The sequence below is a fragment of the Pseudorasbora parva genome, chromosome 23, assembly GCF_024679245.1.
Source record: "Pseudorasbora parva isolate DD20220531a chromosome 23, ASM2467924v1, whole genome shotgun sequence".
NCBI classification, from domain to species: Eukaryota; Metazoa; Chordata; class Actinopteri; order Cypriniformes; family Gobionidae; genus Pseudorasbora; species Pseudorasbora parva.
In genome coordinates, this window is record NC_090194.1 from 36594673 (window position 1) to 36622302 (window position 27630).

The 27630-nt window shown below is 38.1% G+C and overlaps 1 protein-coding gene across 3 annotated transcripts in view; it reads left to right on the forward strand.

The window, feature by feature from the left end:
* Window positions 1-27630, forward strand: part of pdlim5b (PDZ and LIM domain 5b) — a 112869-nt gene that overhangs the window by 44995 nt on the left and 40244 nt on the right. For 2 of the 3 annotated variants that reach the window (XM_067433964.1, XM_067433965.1), the window contains exon 4: window positions 17124-17157. In XM_067433964.1, the coding sequence (XP_067290065.1) occupies window positions 17124-17157 (34 nt within the window). Of the gene's footprint in view, window positions 1-17123; window positions 17158-22068; window positions 22581-27630 lie in introns of all 3 variants that reach the window. The other variant, XM_067433963.1, reaches the window with a different exon arrangement.

Consider the following 27630-nt stretch of genomic DNA (forward strand, 5'->3'; position numbering starts at 1 on the left):
CTACTATTATCTACACTACCGGTCTACTACTACTACTATTTGTTTAGGTTTTGTTGTTGTTGTTCTTCTGCTCCCCAAGTCTGTGTTTGTTTGATCATAAATACTGTAAAACAGTGAAATATTACTCCAGTGTAAAATAAGTTTTCTATGTGACTATATAGTGTAAGTGTAATTTATACCTGTGATCAAAGATACATTTTTAGCATCATTACTTGGCCCTATGAAATCCGTTTGTTTTTTTCCCAAATTCATTTTTTTTTCTATTCCTCCTTTTCCACCAGACTCTATTTGAATGGTTAAATACAATTTTTGTGTGTGCGTCGTTGGTATGAGCTCCCATCATATGTAAAAGTCATTACGAAATGCAATAAAATCGCTTGCATGTTCAAATTTGATTTGCGTTAGCCATCCCGGAACGAACATGAAAATGTTGAATCGGAGCATGCAGATTGCTTTACTGTGCGATGTCTTTTGAAGCCAGAAGCAATTTGCTAATTTTTTAAGAGTTTTTCCTGAAATAATTTCTCACAAGAAAGTTTTCAAATGACTCATTTGATGTGATTAATTTACTATTAAACATTTGTGGAAATTTCCCACTTTATAAACTCAAAACTCATTCTCGCGCAATATACCCACAGCAATATCAGACCGTGTCGTATCGTTTTAATATTGGTACTAGATTGTGGTACCATACTGAAGCCAAAATTGTGGTAACGAGCCGTCCCTACTACATCGAAATTACTTTTGCTATCCCCCCAATATATTATGCTTAAATGCATGTCGGCCATTATTCGCTGTTTTCCTGTGGCCCCGGATTCAAGAGCCCTTTCATCGCTTTGATTTTTATTTTATTTTAATGGTGTTTCTTCAGAGGGTTAGCGAGTGTCCTGGCCACTGAATCTTTAATTGTAGTTTTGTTCAGTTATGAGTGTTAGACGGTCAGTCTAGAGTTGCTAAATTTCAATTAAAGGACAAGTGCATCATTAACTCTTCATTTACTCGCCCTCATGTTTAGACAGGCCTTCCAGAACCTCTTTAGAATAATAATATTTATGCATTTTGGCTGATGCTTTTAACCAAAGTGACTAGCGTTGCATTCAAGGAATGCATTTTTATCCATTTTTATTAAATCATGGCTTTCAAATTCCTAGATTGCTTTCATTTTATGTACAATAAAAGTAAATGTGAATAGATGCTGTCCACCTCTGGGAAAATCCATTAAAGTATCTGTAAATACGATCTTCCTTACCAGAGCTGGACAGTAACTCAGCTCATCTACTCGAGTCCTGTACTTAAGTTCATTTTTTGAGTATCTGTGCTTTACTTGAGTATTATTTTTTCTGTAAACTTCTGACTTTAACTTCACTTCATCTGAAAGACAAATATCGTCCTCTTTACTCCACTACATTTCTATCAAGGTCCTCGAAGTGGAAAGTCGTTTCTGTCGCAGCTTTGAAAGTCAGTGATGATTTTTTTCTTCTTTAAAAGGTGTTTGGGTTTTTGCAGAAAGCCTTTCAGGAATCACTCTTGTAGAGTCTCGTGAAGTTCAATGATTTCACAGCATTTATTAAACACTGATTTATAGTTTAGAGCAAAATGGAAGAAGACGGATGTCCAAATGCTCATTTTGTGGAGTATTCACATAAACAAAGTTGATTCTGTCTTCAGTGAAGGTGAACAGTGTGAGAATATCAGATGTGTATCAGTGTATTGGATCCGTGCATTCGGCCTTAAAGTGACAGCAGCTTTGTAACTTTTCTACAAGTATTTAAATGAGTTTAAGTTAGTCGTATGCTAGTGTGTCAGATGGAGCGTCACTGACTGGCTTAAACCATGATGGCATAATGTGCATTTATACAACTATAATAAAATAATGCACTGCCAAAAAAAGGAAATTTACTTTTGATACTTAAGTACTTTTAAAAACAAATACTTCTGTACTTTTACTTGAGTAAAAATATATTTTTACTTGTAATGGAGTAATATTTGACCAGCAGTGTTACTTTTACTCAAGTAATGAAGTTGTGTACTTTGTCCACCCCTGTTCCTTACAAATGTATGCCTTTGGATGACCTGGAATATAGTCACACAGACCTCTTTTGTGATACTTTATCACTTTTTCAGCTTATCCATTTCAATTATTTTTATTGCAAGATTTATTTTGTGAAAGGTATGCAAAGTAAATTATGACTGTTAATTTCTGCATGATTTACTCCAGTAAAAGTGTGTTGACCATAGGCAGATTCATTAAAAAGGGGAGGAATGGGCTGTAGGATTCAATTTTTTATATTTAATTGGAATGAAACGAAGCACCTCTCTGCTCATATTCTGGAGTTATGAGCCTTTAGAAAGGAAATTCAGGGGAGAGAGATTGCGGAAGAGCTCTGGAATCTCCCATTAAAGTCTTTTATTGCCGTTTTCATAGCTGTTGAACATTTGTCAGTGAGTCTGCAAAGGCCATCAAACAGCACTTAAGCTTTACTATTAAGATAACATCACATTAAGACGAGCGCAGCGTTTACTCTGAGATCCCAGAGAGAAATTGTAACCCGAACCACCCAGATCAGTTCGCTTTAGTCTCGCTGCTTAATAAACCATCTGTATGTGTTTGTGAAATGTTTGAGTATGAATATTGAGGGGATGATAAGGTCTTCTATTACTAGTCTCATACCTCTTTTACATGACATGCATTACAAGAGTATAAAGGGTTTAGAGGGTCCATAACACACACAGTTTGTGCCAGTGTCGTGTTAATCTTGAGTATCTGTTGTGTTGTGGGTAGTGTTGATCCTTCATATCTCACAAGAGTCTTTAGTTTATCATAATTATAAAAGACAGATACACTGAACCGATACACACACACACACACACACACACACACACACACACACACACACACACACACACACACACACACACACACACACACACACACACACAGATAGACAGTCACATATAGACAGAAAGACACAGACAGACAGACAGACAAACAGACACAGACACACACATGCAGACACACGCACACAGACAGATGCACACACACACAGACGCACAGACACACATACAGATACACACACACAGACACACACACACGCACACAGACATGTGCACACACACAGACGCGCGCACAGACAGATACACACGCACAGACACACGCACAGACAGATACACACACACACACAGACAGATGCACACACACACACACAGATGCATACACACACAGACACGCACACACAGACAGATACACACACAGACACACACACGTACACAGACAGATACACACACGCACAAATGCACGCGCACACAGAAAGATACGCACACAGACACACACACGTACACAGACAGATAAACGTGCGCAGACACGCACTCAGACAGATGCACACACACACACACACACACACACACACACACACAGACGCACACACGTACACAGACAGATACACGCACGATACTTTACTCGTCTAGTTTTCAATCATGCTGCTACAAACCTTCTGTACATGATTTGAGGTTTTGGAGAATATTCATTTTGGTCTTCTCGCAGCTGCATGTTAAAAAGTGTCTCTAATATTGCAAGTATGTTGCTTCACGTAAAGTTTGATGTCAAATGGTTTCCGCACGTCTCTTTACACACAACGAGTCGCAACTCGTCTTGAACAACATCTGATTCAAACGGGAAAGTGTTTCTGTGGACGTCTGGATAAACTGATGATTTAATGTGGCGTATCAAATGTGTTCTGACACAAATTGCTTTGCAGTTCCTCATAATCCTTGATCTCTCTGAGGCAACGAGACATTAATGTCTGAAAATGATCAGCGATTCAAGTCATTTTCCATGGCTGCTCCTGTCGTAAGTGACCGCTTCTCTTAGGGCTGTGCAATATATCGGAATTATCAAAATATCACAAATGTACATATATCGCAATATGCATTTTGCGTCAGCACACAATGTCTGAATGATTTTAATAGGATACTTCAACACTGTGAAGAGTGTCCGTTTTAGGTCGACGCATAGCAGAGAATAGACTGGGCACACGACTGGGACTGATGGGACTTGCTTGACGTTAAAAAGTTATTATACGTAATAACTTACGAAAAACAACAGCTTGCAGTCTTGCAGTGTCTGCTGTCTGACACACACACACACACACACACACACACACACACACACACACACACACACACTTGTTTTTGTGACATATGGGGACATTCCATAGGCATAATGGTTTTTATACTGTACAAACCGTATTTTCTATCCCCTTACACTGCCCCTACCCAACACACACACACACACACACACACACACACACACCCTAAACCAACCCGTCACAGAAAACATTCTGCATTTTTACTTTCTAAAAAAAACTCTTTATTTATAAGCCTTTTGTGGGGCCATGGGTAATGTCCTCATATTTCACCCTCTCCTGTAATACCTGTCTCATACCCATGGCATTATACACATTTGTGTCCTCATATGTCACAAAAACATGCCCCCCCTCCCCCCCCCCACACACACAGTCGGCCTCTCTGAAAGCATTTGATCCCTTCAGTTCTGTTTCATGTCTTGTTAAATACTTTAACTACCAAATACACACAGTAATTTTAAGTTGTAGCGATGCTTTCTTTTCCCTGAAAGAATGTGAATCACAAATGGCATCATTTTCAGTTTTAATATCGCATTATTTAACAAGGTAAAGGGGATGCATGTGACGTCACCGTCAGCTGGAATGACTACTGAGTGGCAAAAAGACTGAGAGGCAGCTTTGGTTTATAGCGTGAATGCAGCGAAAACACACAAAACCAGGCCCGGCACCAGGGAGGGGTAGGGGGAGGCTTGTCCACGGACCCCATGGACATCGCTGCTCCAGACTTGATAATAGCATCTAATTTTCTCACTTAAACCATTGCCCCCTGTTGCTGCTTCTGCTTTTAGAGGGAAACGCTGCCCATAACTGCTTGTTTAGGATCTGCAATCCTCTGTAAGAATTCATAATAATAGCATATTATTAACGAAAGGGAGCTAGCAAAAGATCCAGTGTTTATCTGTATTTTTGCACTCGTCAAATGATTACATTTCCAATGTGTTTTCGCTTCGGTGAGTAAAGTAACCAATCACACACATGTTTGTAGACTTCTACAACGCAGTTGGCCAATCACAGGTGTTGAATTTGGAACCCAGTCACCACTCGAGTGTTTGTCCAGGTGCTGAGTTCAGTTAACACTGTAAGTGCAGACTTTGGGAAAATAAAATGAGATTCATTGTAGACCAGCTTCACTGATTAATATAACTTTGTGAGATTGCGTTTATTTAATGATTGCCCGCTTTTAGTGATTATTAAGTATATTATTACCACATACACGCTTCAATACAGTCACTGACCCATCCGCATATAACGTTACATGCGGGATTCACTCGAAAAATGGGATGAGTTATAAATCAGTCGAAATCAGGCTCATAAAAATGTCAGGAAAACAAGATTCCTGGCTGCATGTCATTATTCACGGATCTCTGAATCTGTGGTAAGTTGTAAGGAGCACTATATCGAGCCCAAGCTTTAGTTTAAATGGATGATCGTTTGCTAAAGAATGTGACACACAAATGGCATCACTCTGTTTTAAAATATTGTTTAAATATAATTTAAAAAGATTTTACACTAATAGCGATATCATATCGAATATCGCATTATTTAACAAGGTATTGCATATCGCATTTTTCTTCAATATCGCACAGCCCTAGTTTCTCTGTTTAGTCTCTTGAGGTCTGATCTGCACTCACAGATTTCCATTCGTTCCCCCTACACATCCAAACCAAAATATCTACCGTTTTGTTTCGCGCCGACGTGTTCAGTTCGTTTCAGACCACATGTTACTCCCCGTCTCTGTTTTCTTAAGGATGTTTCCAGACCGTGTTCATAAAGTGCAGTTTAGACTGTGTGTGCGGAGCGGCGTCTGAGGTTTGGGACAGGTTGGCTGGAGCAGCGGCTCGTGTTCGTCTTCAGAATCGCCATCACCTGCCTGTCCAGCTTCTGGAGGTTCAGTCTCATTAAAACGTGTTTATAAAGGGTCATGTGCAGAAGAAAGTAGGTTTTGTCTAGCCTGATGTGGTCATACTCTAGTCTAGTCAGAATATGAGTCTGATGCTCATTGGGCTGTGATTATGGGGCGTGTTTCAACCCAACCAGGAAAGACATCAATTGGATAGACCAACAACCAATCAGAGCAGCGGAGCGACGCATAACGTTAGTCGTCAAATGTCAACAGAGCTCAACTGCACTGTGTTGCCAAGTCTGCGGTTTTCCCGTCGGTTGTTTTCCATGTCCGCGGGTTGAAGCGACCTTAATTATGTGATATATAGACCCAGGAATGCCCATTTTAGCAGAAACCTTGCCAAAATAACACACATTTTACCCCTTAATTGCCATTTTTATAATAATAATTAATAGTGAAGGTGACGCAGATACGAACAAGCTCTCCGTTTAGGATTAGAGCAAACTCAACTCAAGTGTCTTTGATGACGAGATGATTACGGTACTGTTGATCATCTGTCCGTCATCGGCTAAAGCCTGCCCTGATGATCTCATTGGTCAGTTTCTGTTGATCATCTGTCCATCATCGGCTAAAGCCCCCCCTGATGATCTCATTGGTCAGTTTCTGTTGATCATCTGTCCGTCATCGGCTAAAGCCCGCCCTGATGATCTCATTGGTCAGTTTCTGTTGATCATCTGTCCGTCATCGGCTAAAGCCTGCCCTGATGATCTCATTGGTCAGTTTCTGTTGATCATCTGTCCATCATCGGCTAAAGCCCCCCCTGATGATCTCATTGGTCAGTTTCTGTTGATCATCTGTCCGTCATCGGCTAAAGCCCCCCCTGATGATCTCATTGGTCAGTTTCTGTTGATCATCTGTCCATCATCGGCTAAAGCCCACCCTGATGATCTCATTGGTCAGTTTCTGTTGATCATCTGTCCGTCATCGGCTAAAACCCACCCTGATGATCTCATTGGTCAGTTTCTGTTGATCATCTGTCCATCATCGGCTAAAGCCCGCCCTGATGATCTCATTGGTCAGTTTCTGTTGATCATCTGTCCATCATCGGCTAAATCCCGCCCTGATGATCTCATTGGTCAGTTACTGTTGATCATCTGTCTGTCATCGGCTAAAGCCCGCCCTGATGATCTCATTGGTCAGTTTCTGTTGATCATCTGTCCATCATCGGCTAAAGCCCGCCCTGATGATCTCATTGGTCAGTTTCTGTTGATCATCTGTCCATCATCGGCTAAAGCCCGCCCTGATGATCTAATTGGTCAGTTTCTGTTGATCATCTGTCCATCATCGGCTAAAGCCCGCCCTGATGATCTCATTGGTCAGTTTCTGTTGATCATCTGTCCGTCATCGTCTAAAGCCCGCCCTGATGATCTCATTGGTCAGTTGCTGTTGATCATCTGTCCGTCATCGTCTAAAGCCCGCCCTGATGATCTCATTGGTCAGTTTCTGTTGATCATCTGTCCATCATCGGCTAAAGCCCGCCCTGATGATCTCATTGGTCAGTTACTGTTGATCATCTGTCCGTCATCGGCTAAAGCCCGCCCTGATGATCTCATTGGTCAGTTTCTGTATTATAGTTACTCTATGGATCAAGTCCAGACCGAACCGCCCGAGCTCAGATGTTGGGGCTGAGTTTGGCTGTTAATCAGGCTAGGGTTTTGTCTGCTCCTGATCATCAAATGTCCTTTTCCGTCGACACAGCACTCAGTCTAGAACCTTTCCATTCTTTACACTCTGCCGTTGTGGTTTCTGGCTCTCAAATCTGTGAAAATGTGGTTCAAACATGAAAACCTGGAGTTCAAGTGTATCACCAATGTAGCAGGATCACTGGTGGTGTTTTTATTTAATTTAGTCAATATACAATATACAGACCAATAATTAAACAGAGTAGAATGTGTGGAACTTAACCTGTTTGTTGTTATTTTCTTCTGTTTCTGTTTTGTTGTTGTTTTTTTATTTTGTATTTTATTTGTATTAAGAACAACGTTTTATTACTACATTTTATTGTGCGTTATTTTTGATTTTACAGTCATTATATTGTGTATTTACAGACCAAGAATTAAACTGATTAGAATGCAGTTTTATTGGAATTATTTAAAAAAAAGTGTTTTATACTTTTATAAGAATTTTTTTACAGTTTACTAACTGTTTTATTAAATTTTTGTGGGCTATTTTTACATTTGACCAGGAATTAGACTGTTTTGTTGTTGTTGTTTTTTATTTTGTTTATTTTATTTATTTTTTGTTACATTTACATTGGTTTTGTTGTTAATATCTTTTCAAAAGTAAATACATTTAAATATAATTACAATATTTTATATAATTTTTTTGGGTGCAAAAATCCAAATGTATTAGACTTAAAATATTTAATATATATATGTGTGCGTGTGTGTATATGTATATATGTGTGTTGTTGGTGGTGGTGGTGGTATTAATTTTTAAAATAGGATTATTTTTGTTAATGTTTATATAATATATATTATATTTTAATACATTTTGCAAAAAAAAATTACTGTGCAAAAAAATCTAATTATATCATAATTAAAAAAATACTTCAATCCTTTTTTTAAAAGGATAAAAAATAAACTATAGACGTGAGTGTATCTCTGGCTCTCAAGTGCATGTTGAAAATGTTCCAGTTTGTTTAAAGATTTTTGCTCTTGCTCTTCCATCGAGACGGACAGCAGATGAAGGCCGTCTCTGTGAGCAACAGTTCCTGTGTTGAAATCATCTGGGTGTGAAGAGGAACCATTAAAACCGAACAAAGTTGGTGTTTTAGGCCTGTACGACACAGGGAAACCATTGTGACCGCGTGTGTGTGAAGTCTGACCCGCGGCCCATGTGAACTCTGATCCCCAACACACACACTTGCTTCTCTGGAATAAAAATTCAGTCCCATTTTCCATGATTGCAGATGGACGTCATGCTGGTGGAGTGACCGCCGAATGCCATCGACCCTTGGAGTGGTCGGAAAATTAAGCTTAGATTTTGAGGCGGACATGAAATACATCTGCAGCCTGTTTTTCTTCCATAATGTGCCATTTCAGAGTGAAACGGGAATAAAAACACAGACGCACATGACGGGATGATGAACGTGTGCTGACTTTATTTCAGGATGACTTTAATCATACTGGCGTATTTCTGTAAGCAGATTCTGAGAAACACCGAAAAATATGAGCGTTTAAAAATGAAAGATGGTCGCTCGACTGCTGTAAGTTTCTGCTTTAACTCTGCGCGACTGTGAAGTGTATAATCGTTCCATTAACACACACTAACTTATCACTTTAATAATCTGAGTTTATGAGGTTATTCGGCACGGACCCCTCCTGTTCTGGCAGGATCCTGCACTCCAGAGTTATTGTGTGTGTGTGTGTGTGGGCATGTTTTTGTGACATATGAGGACACAGATGTGTATAATGCCATGGGTATGACACAGGTATTACAGGAGAGGGTGAAATATGAGGACATTACCCATGGCCCCACTTTACAAAAGGCTTATAAATCACACAGGAGGAGTTTTTATGAGAAAGTAAAAATGCAGAATGTTTCCTGTGATGGGTAGGTTTAGTGTGTGTGTGTGTGTGTGTGTGTGAGAGAGAGAGAGAGAGATGGGTAGGTTTAAGGCCAGGGGCAGTGTAAGGGGATAGAAAATACGGTTTGAACAGTATAAAAACCATTATGCCTATCGAATGTCCCAATATGTCACAAAAACGTGTGTGTGTGTGTGTGTGTGTGTGTGTGTGTGTGTGTGTGTGTGTGTGTGTGTGTGTGTGTGTGTGTGTGTGTGTGTGTGTGTGTGTGTGTGTGTGTGTGTGTGTGTGTGTGTGTGTGTGTGTGTGTGTGTGTGTGTGTGTGTGTGTGTGTGTGAGCGAGATGCAGTCTCAGTGAGTGTCCTGCACTGTTCTCTGTATTTAGGGGAGATGGTGTCAGGAGACTCCTAAACTCTCCAGTGCCGATGAGGATGCCTCTGAAATCTCCAAGCTTATTATTTATTTTATTTATTAAATTGTTTATATTAAATGTGACAAACTTATTTGTCTTTGACTTAATGGACACTTCAAAATAGTTAAAGAGATGTAATATCCAAAACAATCATTATTCTTTTAAAACAGAAACATATTTATGCAGAGCTTGACAATTATTCATTGTGGCAAATTATGTAAAGTATATTAAAGTAAATATAGTTTTAATAAAAGTAAATATATATTAATAAAAATAAAGTATATATCTTTGAATGTCTAATAGTAGTGTTTCTGTTATTGAGGATTGTCTAACTGTATGATATGAGCAGCGATGAGTTCCTCCGGCAGCCGGTATTTCTCCTGTCATCCCGTTATATAGGATGTTTTTATTTGCGCTGCATCCCGCTGGAGCTGAGAATGATTATTATTTGTGGCGGTGTGGAAGGAATGTGAAAGGAAAAGCCATTTTGTGTGTCTGAGGATGGAAAGGCAGGTATTTGACATCAGAGCTGGATAAGCGGAATAACAGCTCGCCGTTCCTGCTCTGTTCCCGCAGGATTCCTGCCAGACATCATCAAACACACTCTAATAAATGCTGGGTTGAAAATGGACAAACCCAGAAATTGGGTTGTTTGAACCCAGTGAATGGACCCATTCAAACAACCCAATTTCTGGCTTTGTCCATTTTCAACCCAAATTGGGTTGTTTTTAACCCAGCATTAGAGTGTATCTGCTTGTGTTTCTGTGATATAGAGAAACCCTGCTGTGCTCATGGGCTTGATTACGGCGCCGTGTGATGGTTTTATTATATTGCATTTTTTCCAGTTTTTATGTTTAAAATTTTTATTATATTTCATTTTTCCTGTTTTTATTTTGTTTAATGTTTTTATTATATTTTTCCTGATTTTATTATTATTATTATTATTATTATTATTATTATTATTATTATTATTATTATTATTATTATTATAATTTTTGTATAATTAATTTCCTGGTTTTTTTTGTTTAATGTTTTTATTATATTGCATTTTTTCCTGTTTTTATTATTATTATAATTTTTTATGTTTAATTTTTCCTGTTTTTATTTTGTTTAATGTTTTCATTATTTCATTTTTTTCCTCTTTTTATTTTGTTTAATGTTTTTATTATATTACATTTTTCCTGTTTTTATTATTATTATTATTATTATTTATAATTAATTTCCTGTTTTTTTTGTTTAATGTTTTTTATTATTTTGCATTTTTTCCTGTTTTTATTATTATAATAATTTTTTATATGTCATTTTTCCTGTTTTTATTTTGTTTAATGTTTTTATTATTACATTTTTCCTTTTTTTAGTTTAATGTTTTAGTTTAATTTTGTTAAATGTTTTTATTATATTGCATTTTTCCCTGTTTTTATTTTGTTTAATCTTTTTATTATATTTCATTTTTTTTCCATTTTTATTTTGTTGAATGTTTTTATTATATATAAATATTTTTTTGATGTTTTATATTTTGTGTATGTTGTTTTGCATTGTATTGTATTTTGTACTTTACATTTTTTTTTTTTTTTAGCTTTTTTTACTTTATTAGATTCATATTATATTTTATATATTTATCATTTTTTTCATTGTTGTTTTGTATTTTATTTTATTGGGTTTTACCTTTACATTTATGCATTTGGCAGGCGCTTTTATCCAAAGCGACTTACATTGCATTTTTAAGGTACACATTTTGACATTTTTGTCAGTTCGTGCTTGCCCTGGGACTTAAACCCATTACCGTGGCGTTGCTAGCGTCACTCTACTGGTTGAGCTACAGGATTTTATGCTTTTTGCGTTTAAACATTTTTCGTTGTTTTTATATAATTGCAATGTAAAAATTTTTTACGTTTTATTTAAAAAAACTTTTGTAGTTTTATAGTTAATTTGTATTATTTAGTTATGTATATATTGTTGTTCTAGGGTTGGTGTGTAGTGTGTAGTGTAGTGTAGTGTAGTGTGTATTGTATTGTGTTGACTGATACTGTGCAGAAACAGCAGCGTCTCAGTTTCACGTCACGAGTCTTTCTGTTGATTTTGGCTCTAGTGGAGTTTCTGCCAGCGTGTCGAAGCCCTGAGCTCAACGCTGTGTTTGTGAAAGTGTTTCCTGGAGTGTCCTGTTCAGTTTCGTTGTGTTCTATAAGAGGCGGAGTGTGTTTGTGTCATGGTTAAAACACTTTCTCCTGTCCCGGCTAAACATACAGAAACAGAAGCAGTCTTTATTCTGGTGCCGTTAGTGCGTCAGAAATAGCTTCAGCTTTAATAGATGAACAGCGCTTTCTCTAATTAGATCAAAATGGCCTCAAAACAGAACATCTTAGAAAAGGAAACTATTCTTAGCATCACACTTCTAGAGCGTCTGTTCATGTTTATAACACACATCTGATGTGTTGTTTAGTCACGGTATTAATCCACAGGCCGTTGTGTGTGTTCAGCATGTTGAAGCGCATGATGTGGAAGTCTGTTAAGTGTTTCACTCACTCACGATCGCACACTCACACTCAGTCACTCACACTCAGTCACTCACACTCAGTCACTCACACTCAGTCACTCACACACACACAGTCACACACACACAGTCACACACACACAGTCACACACACACAGTCACACACACACAGTCACACACACACACACACACACACACACACACACTAGCTCACTCACACACACACTCACACACACACACACACACACACACACACACACACACACACACACACAGTCACACACACACAGTCACACACACACAGTCACACACACACAGTCACACACACACAGTCACACACACACAGTCACACACACACACACACACACAGTCACACACACTCACTCACTCACTCACACACTTACACACACACACACACACTCACACACACACTAGCTCACTCACTCACTCACTCACACACACACACTCACACACACACACACACACACGATCGCTCACTCACACGATCGCTCACTCACACTCACACACTCAGTCACTCACACTCAGTCACACACACACAGTCACACACACACAGTCACACACACACACACTCACTCACTCAGTCAGTCAGTCAGTCAGTCAGTCAGTCACTCACTCACTCACTTACTCACACACTCACACACTTACACACACACACACACACACACACACACACACACACACACACACACACACACACACACACACACACGCTCGCACATGTCGCTCTCACTCACACACACTCTCACACTCTCACACTCACTCACTCACTCACTCACTCACTCACTTACTCACACACACTCTCACACTCTCTCACACTCACACTCTCACACTCACTCACTCACTCACTCACTCACTCACTCACTCACTCACTCACACACACTCACACACACACACACACTCAAACTCACACTCTCACTCTCACTTTCACTCACTCACAGTCACACACACACACTCACTCACTCACACACTTACACACACACACACACACACACACACACACACACACACACTCACACACACACTAGCTCACTCACTCACTCACACACACACACACACACGATCGCTCACTCACACGATCGCTCACTCACACGATCGCTCACTCACACGATCGCTCACTCACACGATCACACACTCACACGATCGCTCACTCACACGATCACACACTCACACACTCACACACACACTCACACACTCAGTCACTCACACTGTCACACACACACAGTCACACACACACACAGTCACACACAGTCACACACACACACACTCACTCACTCAGTCAGTCAGTCAGTCACTCACTCACTTACTCACACACTTACACACACACACACGCGCTCGCACATGTCGCTCTCACTCACACACACTCTCACACTCTCACACTCTCACACTCTCACACTCTCACACTCTCACACTCTCACACTCTCACACTCTCACACTCTCACACTCTCTCTCTCACTCACTCACTCACTCACTCACTCACTCACTCACTCACTCACTCACTCACACACACTCACACACTCTCACACTCTCACACACACACACTCACTCACTCACACTCACACACACACACTCAAACTCACACTCTCACTCTCACTTTCACTCACTCACACACTCACTCACGAACACAACACGGACCAAAAACAGGACGTGATGTCACAAGATGCGGCGCATAGTCAGCTGATCGGACGACGCGGAAAGATCGGTGTATCCAGAATGAGTAACGTTAACGTTAGAGGACAAACGTAGAGCAACGAGGAAGAGCCTCATCAATATTTGTCTGACGAGCATGTTTCGAAAATGCCTGAAGAAACGCATAAAAAGCAAACCTGGCTCTTCTCACTAAAGGACCTGTCGGCCATTAGCCGGTACAGACGACAGAACGGCCGTCTCTTGTCTGCACAACGGAGGAAATCCTGGAGCTGTTTTGAATGTTTTGATCATTTTATGAGCTCTTCATGAGTTCTCAGCGGGTAAAAATAATGCCATATGTTCACGCATTAAATGATGGCGTTTAATCCGGCACACAGCGTTGTTCTGAGTGTTCGGTAAGCAGCTCCTCCGTCATATAAGCCGACCAATCAGGTTGTGAGCGTCTCCCTGAGCCTTTGGTTCGCTAACTTTAGGTTCGCTGTTATAAATGCCCGTGTGAACGCTAAGCGGACCAGGACTAGATGTTTTGTTTTTGTTTTTTGGTCCGGACCAAACGAACCAAACTAACCGAACTACAAGTGTGAATGCAGCCTGAGACTCACTGTATGTGATGTCCATGTACTGAACTCTTATTATTTCACTATGGCAAGGTTAATTAAATTTTTCATTCTAGGGCACCTTTAAATATAAAGTAAAAGCAGCGTATCGGAAGCAGGATTATTCTTTAAAGACAGGATCTGCGGGTCGATCTGGGCCGCGTCCTCACGGTCTGCTTCCTCTCCTGCTTCTATTGTTCACGTTTGTCCCCTTGAGTGTTGATCATTGCTCTTTGTGTGAGCGCCTTTAACTTCCTTCTGCGAGTGTTTTCTTTGTGTTCCCAGCACTCCACCTTTGCCCCTCATTATAAACTAGGACCGTCGAGCACAAAAGAATGGTCTTGCAGAAACCGCTCGGCCTTCCTAATATGGAAGCGTTTGAGGACGCGGAACGAATCCGCAGAGTCACAGCAGTTTTTGTAGGAAGCGTGGCCTGTTTGTCGCCTGTTTATGAGGAATGTGTGGTTGTGTCGGATGTGATGCTGATTAATGAGGACGAATGAAGCCGTCTAGACGATGTGATGAGAGTGCACTGATAAAGTATGTCTGAGAGAGTCTTGAAGCAAAACATCTCCAAATGCACAAACCCTTCTCTGGATGTTTGTTGACACTGATATTTTAGATTGTGTTTGGGTCACAATGATGGGAACACAGCTGGATTTAAACAAACGACACCCAACCCTAGTTATAATCAGTGTTGGGTTATGTAATCAGATTACTTTTTCAAGTAACTAGTAAAGTAACAAAAGTTACTTTTTCACATGTATTTGACTGACAGCTCGCTTGTCCCCATGTTGAGAAAAATCGAGAGTAAATGCAAATATGACGGTTATTGTAGTTCTGGACTAATTGCACAATCTAGATCTCACTTGCACAATACAGATTAAGTACTCCTCACAATGAATAAAATCAGTCAAATGCAAAATCAGAATATATAAAAATATCCAATAATTATATATAAATAAAACAAGTACTTTGATGCATTTATTTTGTTATTGACGAATGTTTTCTGCTAACGTTCAATGATTCAATTACACCAGAAGCAAAAGTTACTTTAGATTTTCTGTTTTTATTAAAGTAAGAGTGTTAAACTTTTTTTTCTCTTGCCTCCTATTTTCCATTATCCATAACGCAGACGCAAGCACAGGTTTGTTTGAGCTGCGCCCTCTATTGTACATGCACTGTAAAAACAAGTCTGTAGAAATAGGGCACAATGCACTGTATAAATATGAAGGAATTTTCCATATTGCTTTTTTTTTTTTTTTTTTACAGGTGTTTTACCTGCATTTAGAATTACACATTGCATTAGTTTGTGTTTTAAGGGTTAACAGAAATTTTTGTAAAATTACTGAACAATGTACTGGGAGAAAATTACCAGTACATTTTGGGGTTTTATTTTTTACAGGGTGTGTGAATTAGCATTTTTACCTCAGCCTGAGTTTCATTTCAATTTTAGTGTGAAGAGGTCTTTACATTTGTAAATGTACTTTATATTAGTAAAAAGAAAGATTTATTTACAACAAATTAACAAAAACAAACAAACATATAAAACTTAAAGTAAGGACTGGTGAGCTAAACTAATCTAAACTACACCTCAGAGTTAATTCTTTCCTAACTCCCGAGAAACACAAAAGAAAATACATAAACAAATCTTCCGGGTCAGCTTCCTTACCTATGCTTTCCCACTAACCTAACATAACTAAACAAACAAAAACTCACCATCCTGTACAAAAGAAACCAGAAACACAAACAACAGGTTTCCAGAGGTAGGCTCCCCCCCCCAAAACTGAAGTTTCACCAGCAGCTCTTAAGTAGGCAGAGGCCTCAGGTGGTAGGCATAATCAGGCTCCACCCCCATCCAATTGGCAGCTATCCTCAGACAGGAAGGAAAGCAAGAGAAAGAGTAGGGGCTCGTAACAGTAACTCAATTAGTTACTTTTTAAGGGAGTAATGCATTACTTTTTTAAAGTAACTTTCCCGAACACTAGTTATAATGGAGCTCAACATGCTTCTTCAAAGCCTCCAAACCACCTAAAGCTTCATCTGGAAAACTCATAAGCCACTTGAGATACTAAAGCATTACGGCCCATCAGAGACTGAGCTCTGCTGTGAAGACAGCTTGTGTAGGTATTCCTGCTCGACCTCGTTCGGCAGGGGATGCTGGGATTGAATGCCATAGTTTGCTCTGTGCTTTATTTACGGCCTGTGTAATGCAGTGTACAGTGGGAGCTGCGTTTGTGTGAATGGCAGCCAGAATACAGTCGTTATTCAAACAATATCAAGCGTCTCTATACAACATGTCCCATTATTTACATATTTACATGCTGACTTCTATTTATTCAGTGTTGCATTGTGTTTTACAAACATCTGTTTTGTCTTTGCAGATCTTCCAGTGTCAGTAAAACGGCGACCCCAAAGGTATGTACCTTCAAACTACATAGTTAACATGTCATGCGTGTCCTAACTAGGAGAATTCCAGTGTCGAGTAATTTGGCTGAGGGTGTTTAAATTTACAATAAACAGCTCATTATATTGCATCATGTAGCTGATGGCGATGAGTTGTTCTCCGTTCATGATGTCAAAACATACACTGCCATACACACACTAATTAGCCAACATAACGCAAACAATGAATAAATTAGCATCTGACAGTTTTGATTTATATCCCATTTAAAGGAACACACCGACTTTTTGGGACTTTAGCTTATTCACCATATCCCCTAAAATGGTTAAACCCAGCCTGATCTGCATCTCAGTCTTGAAAGCTGTACTTTAATCTCTACTGCTTCTGTTACACTTTTGCAGGAACTAATCACAGACTGGCTTATCCACCTGGCGAGCTATTGGAGGACTATTCCATTGCATTCAGAGTCATTTGAACTATGCTGGTTGATCACGCCTCTTGTGGTCTGATTGGTTAAAGGACTATCCAATTGCGTTCAGTCATTTAAACTATGCTCATTGATCACGCCTCTTGTGGTCTGATTGGTTAAAGGACTATCCAATTGCGTACAGAGTCATTTGAACTATGCTCGTTGATCACGCCTCTTGTGGTCTGATTGGTTAAAGGACTATCCAATTGCGTACAGAGTCATTTGAACTATGCTCGTTGATCACACCTCTTGTGGTCTGACTGGTTAAAGGACTATCCAATTGCGTTCAGAGTCATTTGAACTATGCTCGTTGATCACGCCTCTTGTGGTCTGATTGGTTAAAGGACTATCCAATTGCGTTCAGTCATTTGAACTATGCTCGTTGATCACGCCTCTTGTAGTCTGATTGGTTAAAGGACTATCCAATTGCGTTCAGAGTCATTTGAACTATACTCGTTGATCACGCCTCTTGTGGTCTGATTGGTTAAAGGACTATCCAATTGCATACAGTCATCTGAACTATGCTCGTTGATCACGCCTCTTGTGGTCTGATTGGTTAAAGGACTATCCAATTGCATACAGTCATTTGAACTATGCTCGTTGATCACGCCTCTTGTGGTCTGATTGGTTAAAGGACTATCCAATTGCGTTCAGAGTCTTTTGAACTATGCTCGTTGATCACGCCTCTTGTGGTCTGATTGGTTAAAGGACTATCCAATTGCATACAGTCATTTGAACTATGCTCGTTGATCACGCCTCTTGTGGTCTGATTGGTTAAAGGACTATCCAATTGCATAGTCATTTGAACTATGCTCGTTGATCACGCCTCTTGTGGTCTGATTGGTTAAAGGACTATCCAATTGCGTTCAGAGTCATTTGAACTATGCTCGTTGATCACGCCTCTTGTAGTCTGATTGGTTAAAGGACTATCCAATTGCATACAGTCATTTGAACTATGCTCGTTGATCACGCCTCTTGTGGTCTGATTGGTTAAAGGACTATCCAATTGCATAGTCATTTGAACTATGCTCGTTGATCACGCCTCTTGTGGTCTGATTGGTTAAAGGACTATCCAATTGCGTTCAATCATTTGAACTATGCTCGTTGATCACGCCTCTTGTGGTCTGACTGGTTAAAGGACTATCCAATTGCGTTCAGTCATTTGAACTATGCTCGTTGATCACGCCTCTTGTGGTCTGATTGGTTAAAGGACTATCCAATTGCGTTCAGTCATTTGAACTATGCTCGTTGATCACGCCTCTTGTGCAGTAAAAATACAGAGCAGACTCACCAGACCAATGGTCACTCTTAAATTGAGCTTGGTCTGGTGATAGCCTGACAACATGTCCCCAAAATTAGATAAGTCCATACATACCATTCTCATCTCCATACGTGCCATAACCCTGTCTGATGCACCCACTGCTAGCCTAGCTTAGTACAAAGACTGGAGGTAAATGGCTCCAGCTAGCCCACTGCTCAATAAATTATATTACGCAATGATTTTACGCAGTGCCTAAAAATAGGCAAACTTCTGACAACATAACCAACATGACAACCTGATTACACAGAGAGTGTGCTGGGGACTATTTTCAGACACTATGTATCATTGTGCCACTGCACTCATGGTACGGCAGCAGTTCCCTGATTATTACTCAGGAATAAAAGTATAATTCCTAGACATATCGGCCTAGAAAATCACAACTTCTCATTATTTGCCGTCAGTCTTAGTACACGATGCAACTATACACATCACAACATGTAAATAGGAAAATGTTGGCATTATTTTGTCACTTATTGAGCAGTGGGCTAGATGGAGCCGTTAACCTCCAGTCTATGTGCTAAGCTAGGCTAGCGGTGGGTCCGTCAGACAGATTTATGGCACGCACGGAGATGAGAATGAGAAGTATTGACTTAGCTTATTCACCTTATACCCCAGAATTAGATAAAGTCCTGAAAAGTCGGCATGTTCCTTTTAATGTTTGATGATTGTGTTATTTTACCTGTGCAATGCTTTTATCGCTCGTTTCTGCTGCTTTTTACCTGTGTTTTGATCAGGAGATTCACTCTTTCAGAAGATGTGTAATAGCACCCCCTACTGTATAGCACATTAAAGCCGTCCGTGGCAGGGAAAGAGTTTATTTAAATATATAGTGATGTGGAGCAGGAGTTTGGACCAATGAGATTTGACTGTGGGTGGGGCCTAGTGTATTGTGACTATAAATCATTATTATAAATTATAAATCATTAATTGTGGCTGGTGAGATTTATGGTTTTGCATCACACCTGGTTAGGACACGCATGTGATGTGTGTAGCATGTTTCAAATGCCTGATCTGTAGCATGACCATGAAGAACTGAGTAATTCTGTTACCCCTCATTACAGTTTCTGCACTCAAAAAAATTGGTGATAAATTGCTTGTAAATTTTAGAAATAATTACAAAGAAACGCTTCACGTTAAATTAAGTCATTTTGAATAGTGTACTCTTTTTTTTTTTTTACAATGTGGAAAATATTTCAATTTTACAATATTTGTGTGTAATATTTGTAATGTAAAATATGTTTATGTAAAAACTAAGAAATTTAGTTTTTCAAGGCCTGGCTTTAATTAAATTAAAACAAGCCTGGATGATTCTTTACAATATCATTGCGGACTGAAATTAGTTATTTTAAAGTTACTGCAACTTAAACCTTTTTTTTTAAGGTAATGTAATGATCAACATTATATCAGCAGTACTCATCAAAATAATGTTTACAACTTAAAAGGTTTTATTAAATGCAAGGATGCAATTCTTTATTATTTTCGAGTGTGTGTTAAAGGGTTGGTTCACCCAAAAATGAAAATTAGCCCATGATTTACTCCGCTTCAAACCATCCTACGTGTGTATGACATTCTTCTTTCAGACGAATAAAAGTTGTTATATTAAAAAAGTCCTGGCTAATCAATCAATCAACTTTATTCATATCACGCTTTTACAATGCCGATTGTTTCAAAGCAGCTTCAGTGTTAAACAGGACAATACTGCAGCAGAATTAGATTTGGCTGTACAGTCGTTCTGGAGAAAACAGTGATGTTATCAGCTTATTTTAATTTATCATAGAGCGACAATGTTGGCAGATCAGTATTATAGTTTATATAATTAAATAAGACCTAATTAATTAATTGTATTTGTATATTTAGTTGAATAACTTGGATCATAATTTTAGTGTCCCCAACTGAGCAAGCCAAGCTTTATAATGGCAGGGATTGTTGCTCTGTTTTTGAAGTTCATAAAAGTGCATCCGTCCGTCAAATAACTGCTCCACACGGCTCTGGGGGGTTAATAAAGGCCTTCTGAAGCATATTGATGCGTTTGTGTAAGAAAAATATCCATATTTAAAACTTTTTAAAGTAGAGTTCCGGCCAATCACCTTCCATGGAAAAATGCCTTCAAGATGTGTATGCGACGTCTAACGAGCGTAACTGGTCTCGTAAGCCTTTGAACGGCAGAGGCACTTTCAACACTTTTTCCATAAACTGAATACGGAAGGCGATCGGCCGGAACTTTAATTTATAAAGTTTTGAATATGGATATTTTTCTTACACAAACGCATCGATTCACTTCAGAAAACCTTTATTAAACCCCTCGGGCCGTGTGGAGCAGTTATTTGACGGACAGATGCACTTTTATGGACTTCAAAAACAGAGCAACAATCCCTGCCATTATAAAGCTTGGATTAACCCTAACCTAACCCATCCTCAATGAACCCGTCTCTTGCGTGATACCCAGAAATTTCGAATCTTCTGATTTAATATGAATTCTGACTGTAAGGTTACCAGAATAATAATCATACACTGTTTGATAATAGGCCAGAGGAGAACTGCCCCCCCGACTGAGTCTGGTTTCTCCCAAGGTTTATTTTTCTCCATCACGCCCTGAAGGAGTTTTGGTTCCTTTGGTCGCCTTTGGCTTGGCTTGCTCAGTTGGGGACACAAAAGTTAAGATCTAAGTTATTCAACTAAATATACAAATAAAATTTATTAATGAGGTTTTATTTATTTCTATAAACTATAATACTGATCTGCCAACATTGTCGCCATATGATAAATTAAAATGAGCTAATAACATTACTGTTTTCTCCAGTACGACTGTACAGCCAAATAAAATGTTGTTACAATATTGTCCTGTTTAACACTGTGAAGCTGCTTTGAAACAATCGGTATTGTAAAAGCGCGATATAAATACGGTTGATTGATTGATTGATTGATTAGCCAGGACTTTTTTTAATATAACTCCAGTTTTATTAATCTAAAAGAAGAATGTAATATCCACCTAGGATTAATTGAGGGTGAGTAAATCATAGGCTAATTTTCGTTTTTGGGTGAACTATCCCTTTAAGGCTTTAACGAGGGGTCATGAGTCCTGCATGCGTGTGCTGTGACGTGTGCATGTTGCATGTGTTTCATCACTTCCTGTAGGAGGAACCACTGGAGATCATAAAGCCTGTGCCCATCAGCCAAACGCCTGCACCTGCCACCAGCGCCGCCAGTCTCGCTTACAATAAAACGGCCCGGCCCTTCGGTGGCGGCGTTAATACGGTTCGATCCGTGAGTCCGTCGCCAACGCCCACCGCGCCCAAAGCCTCCATCCCCTCCGCATCTTCTGCATTCACCCCAGCTGCTCCTTCCCAGCAGCCTCCTCAACCACCTTTCCCACTCGGTGGCTCCGCCCACCGCTCGCTGACCTCACCTAGCTCCGCCCCTAAACCCGCCTCTGGCCGCTCCCCATTCGCCAACTCTTCTTCACCTTCCTCCTCTGGCTCCTCCTCCCCGGCGAGAGTGACAGCTCCTCCCACGGCCCCCGCCGCCCCTCAGCCGTCCGTCTATAACACGCCCATCAACCTCTACTCCAATCAGAACGCGTGTGAGGTGGCCATGGGCCAAAGGCGTGGCCTGATGGAGGGGAAAGCCACAGGGGAACACATTAATGGGTAGGTGGGGCGACCCGACTGACCAGTTGACTTCCTGTTCTTCACACCTCTTTTTCCTGCATTTACTCTTCCACACTGTTCTTTAAAGGCTATAAATTAGGGTTGTCAAACGATTAAAATATTTAATCGTAAATAATCACGATTGTCGTGAGTTAACTTTTTAGCAATTTTATCAGTTCTAAATGTACCATAAATTAATGTTTCAAGTTTTTAATACTCTAATCAACACTGGTACACTGCAAAAAATGCTTTTCTTACTTAGTATTTTTGTCTTGTTTTTAGTCAAAATATCTAAAAATTCTTACATTAAGAAACATTTACTAGACTAGTAAAGATTATTGTCTTGTTTTGGGAAAATATAACTCAAAATGAAGAGTTTTTGCTTAAAATAAGATAAATAATCTGCCAATGGGGTGAGAAAAATAATCTTGTTTTCTGTTTGAATTAAGATTATTTTTCTCACCCCATTGGCAGATTATTTATCTTATTTTAAGCAAAAACTCTCTTCATTTTGAGTTATTTTTCCCAAAACAAGACAATAATTTTGCTTGTCTAGTAAATACTTCTTGTTTTGAGAATTTTTAGATGTTTGGACTAGAAACAAGACAAAAATACTGAGTAAGAAAGGCATTTTTTGCAGTGTATGGACAAATATGCATGCTTTATGCAAATATATACGTTTATTATTAGTGAAACCATACTCAGAGCATTAAGACTAGACATGTGTCAAAGGTCACAGATGTTTTTCAAAGAACTTGTTCATGTCTCTTAAAGGGATAGTTCACTTTAAAATGAAAATGCTGTCATCCTTTACTCGCCCTCAAGTTGTTTCAAACCTGTATGAGTTTCTTTCTTCAGCTGAACACAAGGGAAGATATTTTGAAGAAGGTCAGAAACCAAACTGTTAACTGGAGCCATTGACTTCCATAGGAGGAAAAAAAATACTATGGAAGTCAATGGGGACGCAATGTCACTGCATCATCAAAAATAAAACACACAATTACCCAATATGCTTAAAACATTTTTTAATAATATTTTAATAAAAGTTGTCGAATCTCAAAAAATTTTCATTGTATTAACTCACATTTTTAATTTCAATGAACTCAAAATTTTAAGGCAAGCAGGTACCTTTTTTTCTAAATAATTTTTTACAGTGTGCCGTTAAAATGCATTTGCGTTAACACGTTATTAGCGTGTTAATTTTGACAGCCCTACTGTAAATACTTTTAAAAAATAGTATAGTAAATTAGTATTTTTATTTCAAGTTTTTCAGAATGGTTCCCATGCCTTCTATTGGTTAAACAGGCAGAAAGCCCCGCCCCTAACTCATATTATTGGTCAGTTACAGCGTCGGCTAATTTGATGATTGTATTCTTTTGACCTTTTCTCCAGAAATCCCTGGTTAAAAAGCATGGACATGTGTTTATTGCAGCTAAATTTAAAATAAGGAATATAAAACCTGTGGTTGAGTTAAAGCTCTTAAAAATGAGTTTCACAGTCAAATGTCTGTGTTATTTGAGCTGTGAAATGTCTAAGTGAGAATGCTATTACCCGGATGAATTCTGCGGATCCGTGGCGTGTGTGATGGCTGTTGGTTGAGTTTGCTCGTGTAAACACTGCTTTATGGATGAGTTACCTCATTTTTTAAAGGGTTTTCTGTGGTAGACGGCGTGTCACGAATGCTGTTTTTGGTGTTGAAATGCGTTTGGAGGTCGTCAAAGACGGACTCGCAGTCCACGGGATGTTTTGAACTCTAGACAATATGCACACAGCTCTCTGTGGGGGAGTGTATGGGAAAGCTGGGAGAAGAGTGATGTTTGAGCGAGAGGAGCTGGTACTGTATGATGACTCTCAGACCTGCTCTCTTATTCCTTTTTTATTTAACAGGCTGTTCTAAATTAATATTTGCATTTAAAAAATATATATATAATTTATTTAGTTATTAAAATGTACTATTTTTTATTTTAGATTTGTTTTAAATGTTTTATATATTTTTAATTATTTTTTTAATTAGTTATAATTATTATTATTATTATTCATTCTTTAATGGGAAATTAGATACACTCACGTGTATGTGCTACTCTAGCAAGAATTAGTGAAGTCTTTATTTAACAATTATATTTTATATGTTTATTTATCATCTCTTTTTATTTAATATTTAAAAAAAATGAAATTATTGGTATTATTATTATTTAAAGGAAAATGCGGGAAAAAATTGTAAACACTTAATTTTTTTGTATTTAATTAATAATTTATTAATTTTATTTAAAAAAAATATATTTATTTTATATTTTTGTATTTATTTTAATCTATTTTTTAATAGATATTTAATTATCATTATTATTACTTTTATTATTATTGTTATTGATATTATTATTATTATTATTATTATTATTATTATTATTATTATTATTATTATTATTATTATTATTATTATTAAAGGTAAATGCTGCAAGAATTAGTGAACACTGCAAAAATATTTATTTATATTTTTCTTTAAAATATATTTATTTTATGTTAATTTTTTATTATCTTTTTTATTTAATTGAATTATCACTATTTATCCATGTACTGAATTATGATTATTATTATTATTTAACAGTAAATGCTGTGAGAGTTATTGATCACATAAATATTGAAATATTTATTTCAATATTTTTTATTCAAAAGGTATATTAATTTTAGTTTTTATATATTTTTATTTAATATATTATAATTATTAATTAAATTATATAATTAATTTACAGTATATTTATATTTTATATAATGTATTTATTTTTGTGATTTATTTAATAATTAAATGTAATTCTGTCTATTGACAGAAATGAGAGAGTGAGATGTGAGGGAGGATTTTTCAGGCGTGACTTTTTACTGCGCCGAGTCGAAGTACTCTCAGAAGTGCTATTCCGCCACACATTATAGTTCTCCTTTTTAATCCGCTTAGAAAAGCGCCACGTTTTATTTTATGTCCCCATATTTGATCGTTCAGCTATTGGTGTAACTGTATTTAAATAGGGAACACGTGGAGGAGTTTGGTGGCTTCTAACTTGATCTCTGTTTGGTACCATAGTGAATGAACTGGGCTTAGTGGGCTAAGCTAAATGCTATCAGATCGTCACCGCGCGTCAGAGCGATTAAGAGCACACACTGAGATGAGAGAGGTGTGTGTCAACTCGTGTTAGTTAAGAGAATAACAGTTTAATATGAGAAGGTGTTAAAGCAGATCTGAAGCCATGTGTGTGGTGTAGTTTTGGCAGATGAGTTTTATTTACTCGCTCACTTTAGTTTTGACTGAGACGTCGACAGCAGATCAAAGGAAGCTCATAAAGCGCTAATGAGCCAGCCATCTTGTGTCTGAGGCGAGTGTGTTCCCTCTCATGTGGTTTAGTAAACACGTAAAGTGTGTCCCACACGCTGAGACTCGGATAAACAAAGCGTTCTGCTTGAAATCTGACCGCAGGAGGAGAGAGAGAAACGCAGCGGTTAGTGGAGAGATCACAGCCGTAACTCTCGCTCCTTCTCTGCAGCTCTAGAGGACAGATTGAGTTTTTAAAGGCTGTGCCGCCTAACTCGAGGCCTGATCTGAAACCGGCAGAACGCAAAACCCATCGAAATATCTCTGCTCATATCGCCTGTTTTGGACACGAGTTTAATTTATGCATTTTTATGCTTTAATTACTTATTTGTAAGTGTTTTATTTTTATTTGTTTTTTTTTAATTTATTACTACTTATTATTGTTTTTATTATTAAACACTGGATTTATTTTGTTTATTTTATTAAAGAATCATTTTTAATTTTAATATAATTTAATTTATTTCTGCTCATATTGTCTGTTTTGGACACGAGTTTAATTTCTGCATTTTTATGCTTTAATTACTTATTTGTAAGTGTTTTATTTTGATTTGTTTTTTAATTTATTGCCACTTATTATTATTTGTGTTCGTTTTTATTATTAATCAGGTGATTTATTTTGTTTATTTTATTAAAGAATAATTTTTTATGATTTGAGTTATTTGATTTCATTTATGAATTTTGTTTTATTATTAGTTATTATTAGACTATTAATGAATTATGAGGGTTTGTTTATTTTCAGATATATTTCTGTTACATTTTTATTATTTATTTTACAAATTATCAATTTACAGTAAGGTTTAATTTGTTTACTACGTTAAAATACTTCTAAAGCATTTATTAATCATAGTTAATATTCGTTTAAACATTTACTAATACATTTTTATTACTATCAAAAGTTGTTCCTGTTAGTATTATTTAATTAATTAACAATTAACTAATAAATACTGTAACTAATGTGTTGCTTATTGATATTAATAGCGTTAACTAATGGGATCTTGTGAAAAGTGTTTCTGTTTTCCTTTATGAATTATATTTCTGCTCATATCCTCTGGTTTGGACACGTTCCTCATAATTTATGATTATGAGCTTCCTGATTCCAGTGATGAAGTCAACAGGAAAGAGGAAGAATAGGTCGACCTGTGCCGTGACAGAATGAATCCCAGGAACGCTGATGGATTATCCAGAGAGATCTGAGTGTCTTAAAGGGGTTGTTAACCCTTAAACACATACCTCGTCTTTATTTCATTCTCATCAATCCTTCTTAATATTCCTCTACTTATTAATTATAGACAATATGATGAGAAGAAAAATGGTAAAGGAATGTATGGATTTGTAGAAAGTGTGTAGGGTCGCTTGTAGCCTGAAGGTTTTAGCTAGCGCTCTTTCATTGAAGTGATTAATAGAACACAGACACACACTCACACTCACACACACACACACACACACACACTCACACTCACACTCATACACACATTCACACTCATATACACACACACTCACATGCACACACTCACACTCATACACACATTCACACTCATATACACACACACTCACATGCACACACACACTCACATGCACACACACACTCACATGCACGCGCGCACACACACACACACACACACTCAGACTCATACACACACTCACACTCATACACACTCATACACTCATACACACACACACTCATACACACACACT